We start from the raw sequence: 5467 nt of genomic DNA, 5'->3' as shown, positions 1-5467 counted from the left end.
CATGGGGGCGATCAGCCTCTTGATTGGCAGTACTAAGTTGCAGGCTACGAGTGCACCAATATGCTTCCAGTTAGGCTATGTAATCGTGAAGCCCTGCTATTGTGGCAGGTAAGGACTCGACGCTTACTACTGTCAAACTATTGAAGTGACGTGCACCGGGCTCGACCATGTGGCAGATCCCGGCTATCGTTTGGACAAAGAGGTAGTCTGAGGTTTCTGCCTGAGGCGCAGCCTGGGGAGAGATGCAATTGATGTTCATGCAGCCAGTGCTACGAATCACACTGTCGAACCTTGCGATCTCCATAATGGTGTTCATTCTTCCTTGGACTTTGTCCATCACCGCATAACCAGAGCCAAGTGTCACTAGTCGGACCGGCTTCATGAGAGAGGGGTGCTGTGACTGGCATGGTTCGGGCGAACCTTGCGCTCTTGTCCGCGTCGCTGGCCGTTGTTCACGGTGCCGTTGAAGATACGAGGCGTGCGTCATACGACCTGACATTCCCTCATGTTGTATCGATGGGCATTGAAGCAGACCGCCGGCGCTAGACTCACAGATACGGATTCGCTAGTTGAGCATTCATTCACGTTTGTTATCTACCTTACCTAGGTAGGGGAGGGGAAGTGCGGCAGAGCATTCTGAAGATGACTGTAAGAGTCGATACTGACAGTCATTCAAGGGTCCCACAGCTAGAATCAGGACCCAAGCTTTCTTCAGTGCGCACGTTCCGCTCTGCAATCGTCCGTCTACCGACTCCAGTGTCGGGCATTTTGATCCTTGGCTGAAGCCCTCAATGACGCTCTATTGCCCCGTACGGCTGCGGGACTCGGCCGAAACCCTCTTCTTCCGTGGACGCTTGACTGCCGCCCGCTGACAGTTGGTGATGTTCAAGCCCCTCCGACGTCCAGGCCTCACTGTCCTGTATTGGGTCCAGCAGGCACACACACAGCTCGAAGCGGGTCGTGGGCTGCACCTGCTCCACAGGCGGGAGGAAATGGGCACGTCGGCCCCTCCTGCCTTGTGTTGCGCACCTCATTGCTTTGATCGACGAATCAGAGGTTGCTCACAACACCGAGCTGAGCAACGTCACTGGACGCTCCACAACTCTTGACATGTCCCTCACGACTTCCATCCCACATCTTGGATAGAAGGGGCAGGAAAACGAGGTGCCAAAGGCTCGACAAGGGACCAAAGCGAGACTCTCACGACATCTACCTGACCGTTGCGCCATGGCACATACTTCAAGCATCATTACCCTCGATAACCTCGACGATTTGCCACCATGGGTTCCCGACGCTGCGAGCCACTTGTTCGCCATCGTCGATATGGGGTCGAACGGCATCAGGTTCACCATCACAGACATGACACCACCAAACTCGCGCCTCCTCCGTTGCATCTTTCGTGAAAGAGCCGACATCTCTCTTTACGACGCTCTCAACGCCAATGCCGATCGAGCACCAGGCGCTCCCTTGTCCTTTCCACCAGAGACCATCGTTCAAGTTTCTGAGACTCTCGCTCGCTTCCGCCGTATCGCCAACTCGTATGGGGTCCCGGAAGCCAACTTTTCCGTCCTCGCGACCGAGGCCATGCGTCGAGCCGCGAATGCCGCCGATATGCTGGGCGCCATCCGGCAGTCATCTGGTCTTGACGTGCGCATTCTCGCCCCTGCCGTGGAGACTCTCTTCGGCGCCGTCATGGGTTCGCGTTCGGCCTTTGTGAACATTGATCGCGGTGGCTTGTTCCTCGACATGGGCGGCGGATCGGTGCAGATGACATGGGTCGACACTCGCCTGCCCTCGTACGAGATCGCTGCCGCCGCTGCCGGGGAAAGTATGCCTTTCGGCGCAGCGCGACTGATTCGCGTTCTCGAGGCTGAGCCTGCCGAGGTGCGGACCTCGGAGACGGGCAAGCTGCGTCAGACCATGCAGGCCGCCTTTGCGCGCCTCTGCGACACCTTTCCAGGCTGCCGAGGGCGCGCCGACAGCAGCGAGGGCCTCGATGTTTTCATGTGCGGCGGCGGTCTTCGAGGCTACGGGTGCATTCTGCAGCACTGCGATCGTATCCAGCCGTATCCCATCGCTTCTGTTGGCACCTATACCGTCACGGGTGGCTTCTTCAAGCAGACAGCCAAGATGCGCAAGGTCAACGACGAGTACGATGGCAAGATTTATGGCATGTCCAAGCGCCGCCGACAGCAGTTCCCCGCCATTGCCGAGGTCGTCGAGGCTTTCATCAAAGCCGTTCCCAACATCCGAACGGTGACATTTTGTGCTGGCTCGAACAGAGACGGAACTCTTTACATGAAGTTGCCCGAAAAGATCAGGGAGAGCAATCCCCTGGAAGTCTTGGCAGGGGTCGCCTCCGAGGACTTGCCCATAGCACACGCCGTTCTGGACATGTTGCGGAGTGCCGTGCCGCCAGCTGTCGAGATCGGGACGATTCCCTCCATCTTCTCGCTGGGGCTAGGATTGTTGTTCGTCCGCCAAATTTGGATGCACCAGGGCGAGGATGAGGACGCGAATGCCTCGTTCGCGCTGCACCAAGCTATCGCCCGCGATCCTGGTGCTCCAGGTCTCACGCACATTGCTCGCTCCATCTTGGCTCTCGCGGTCTGTTCCCGTTGGGGCGCAAATCTCGGTCCCGTCGACACTGAGTTGCACCATAATCTCAAGAGGCTCCTGGGCGATATTGATTCCGAGGCCCCTTTCTGGGCAGACTACCTTGGTGCTGCAGCTGCGGTTCTGGCTGACATTGTTCCCGCGTGGCCGAGGTCGCTCGATACGATGACGACCAATCTCAGGTACGATTATCGACCTACTGTGAAAATAGGAGTCGAATTACTGACAATTGAACCAGATTTGAGGCCACTGCAGACAAGACGAAAAAGGAACGGGACCGCATCACTCTGACGGTGTTCGTGTCGGCGGATGCAGCCAAGGGTATCGACGCCGAGACGGTCAAGGAACGGTTTGCCAATGTCGGCAGGATGAAAGGCGAGAAGAAGCCCTGCAAGAAGGTGAAAGTTCACATTGAGGTGATGAACCAGGACAAGCCATGAGGACACCGACATCACGTCTCGCAACGTCAATTCTTTCTGAAGTCATCATTATTCTCATTACATCATAATCATTACCCATGAGAAAACGCCGAAAAGAGAATTCCGTCGTCGAACTTTCTGCCTCGTATCAACCTGCCATCTCCATATCGTCCTCATCGTCACTGCCTGGATACAGGTCGGGGCTGGGAATCAGCACCATCTCGACAGGGGCTCGTCCCCTTCCGCGTCGATTGCCGAGGCGCTTGACTTCAAGGTCAACGACCAGGGTCTTGAGAAGCCTGTCTAGCTCATTGGGCGAAGTTTGGATGTATTCGTCTGTCTTGAGGTCAGACGTGGAACGACAGGTACGTCAAGAGAGAGCATGAACATACGGAAAGCCCCGCGCTCATGACGAGCATGCTGGAAGATATCGCCCACCTCGTGTCTCAGCGTCGACGATGGCATATGGGTAGAGTCAAGGCACTGAAGGCTGACTTTGAGGTTGCTCGCTTGGCGGTAGTGGCTGCCGTAAAATGACATGATGGCGACGTAGAGCTGCTCGGTTGCCGTTGTGCAGGCATCAAAGGCAGGGTGAACTATTGCGCAAGCGTTGTCAGCGCTGACTCTCCCACCCTGGCCAGGAATACGACATACCATTGGCGAGCCTTCCAGCTTCCTTGAAAGTCTGGGTGAGGTCCTTGAAGGTGAAAATGAGCTGCCACAGAGCGGCCCACATGGGCGCCCGGTCCTTGGTCGGGATGCCGGACGGCTTGAGGAACTTGTCAAGCTCATTGAAGATGTCGCGCTCGCAGGACTCGAGAGCTGATTTGACAATCTGTCGCAGCTCGGCGTGGATAAAAGGGGGCAGAGGGCTGTGGTGAGAAGTCTGAGCATGACGCCAGTACAGGGTGTCGACCCTCCAAATACGATACATGCACCTCATCTCGTGGATCTTGCGGATGAGACGGATCTGCGGCAGCGCCGTGCGGCTGGTGCCGGCCTTGATGTACTTCAAGACAAAGGTATCGATTGTGGCCTCGAAGCCGTAGTGCCGGCCGGCGTGGCGCTCAGCGAGGATCTGGTGCTCGACCCACTCCACGAGCTGGCTGTGGAGCGGCACGCGGTCCCGGGGAAAGGCAATGACCTCGGCGCCGTTGCTCAGGCTGTGACACTTGCGGAAGACAGTCTTGAGAGTGGGCGACTGCAGATCGATGTCCGAGAAGCTGAGGAACACTTCCCTGAAGCCTTCGCCCAGGGCACACTTGGTCCTCAGGAGGGCCTGCTCCTGGTGGTACCTCAGGCCGGTGTCTGACTCCCACGTAAGTACTTGTTCTCCCGGCAGAAGTGGGGCATGTCCGGTTGACTTACATCGCACAAAGGTGGTGTGCTTGGCGAGATCGGAAAGTGTCTTGCGCAGACAGGTCCTCTGGCACAGGGGAACGCCGTACTTGCCCTGGCAGGAGACGCACACTGTCTCGTCGGAGCACTTGAGCTTTTCGATACGGCACTTGATGCAGGCGCCGAGCTTGCGCACGCGGGCCGTCTCGGCCGGGTTCTTGACGTGGCGGGCGGCGGGGCTGCTCGGCCGGCGGCTCCTCTTCTTGCGACCGGACAGGCTCAGGGTCGAGTGCCGGGGCAGGTCCTGCGAGGGGTCGGCCTGGGGCCAGATGAGGTGCCCGTCGTGGCGGCGGGCGTCGGCGAGGGTCTTCTGGGTCGTCCCCTGGACCACGGCCTGCTGCTGATGAGGCTCTTCGGGGTCAATGTCCATGTCATAGGAGTCAGAGATGACGGAGGGCGACGTGGCCGTGTCGTAGGCAGGGCCCGGGGTCAGCACGGAGGACGACTCGGAGCGTGAGCCGGCGTCGTCGGAGCCGTCACCGTAGTAGGCTGCCAGGTCAAAGTAGGCGCTGACGGGGTCCTCTTCAGAGACCAGCAGACGCCTCCCACGCGGGAGGGTCTGGAGGAGGGATCCAATCTCATGGGCGAGTGCCATGGTTCCGGGGTCCAAGTCAGGCGGAGGAGGGAAGGGGGAGGGGGCAAGTGCTTGGATGACAGGGGCGGGCCGTTCTGGCAAAGGGGGAAGGATAGAGCAAAGGAGCCAGTCTGTACTGGTGAAGGGGTTCAAGGGGCTCTCTGTTGGACGACTCTCTTCTCGTGCTTTCACCGAGAAAACAAAAAGGAGGAGGAGGACGAGGAGCAGGAGGGAGATGGTGAGCTTTTCTTCGGAGATGAAGCTGCGTAGTGCTTTCGATCGAAGAAAAAGAGTATATTGAACTGCCTTTTAGTCTACGCCATTGCGCACCCCTCCACCCCTTCCCCTCTGGTTCTCAAGCCGTGGTCCTGGTCGTTGTCGTCCATTTCTTTGGTGTTAGTTGATGCCGATGCCAGATTCGGACTGGTCCAGCCAATGGGCGCTGTCAATCGAGTTGGCA

At 58.0% G+C, this 5467-nt stretch overlaps 2 protein-coding genes across 2 annotated transcripts; one reads left to right on the top strand and one right to left on the bottom strand.

Moving 5' to 3' along the window:
* Nucleotides 1-1227: 1227 nt before the first annotated feature.
* Nucleotides 1228-3056, top strand: D7B24_004957 (uncharacterized protein; the record flags this gene model as incomplete). The annotated part of the gene is made up of 2 exons (XM_028639120.1): nucleotides 1228-2798; nucleotides 2855-3056. 2 exons carry the CDS (start codon nucleotides 1228-1230, stop codon nucleotides 3054-3056), a joined length of 1773 nt encoding a protein of 590 aa, XP_028490120.1.
* A 127-nt stretch (nucleotides 3057-3183) lies between these two features.
* D7B24_004956 (uncharacterized protein) lies at nucleotides 3184-5028 on the bottom strand (the record flags this gene model as incomplete). The annotated part of the gene is made up of 4 exons (XM_028639119.1): nucleotides 3184-3371; nucleotides 3428-3631; nucleotides 3690-4343; nucleotides 4404-5028. The coding sequence occupies 4 exons, from the start codon at nucleotides 5026-5028 to the stop codon at nucleotides 3184-3186; spliced, it is 1671 nt and encodes a 556-aa protein (XP_028490119.1).
* Nucleotides 5029-5467: the final 439 nt, after the last annotated feature.

This window comes from Verticillium nonalfalfae (assembly GCF_003724135.2).
Source record: "Verticillium nonalfalfae strain VnAa140/NRRL 66861 chromosome Unknown scaffold_297, whole genome shotgun sequence".
Classification (NCBI taxonomy): Eukaryota; Fungi; Ascomycota; class Sordariomycetes; order Glomerellales; family Plectosphaerellaceae; genus Verticillium; species Verticillium nonalfalfae.
This window is presented reverse-complemented; position numbering and strand designations above follow the sequence as displayed.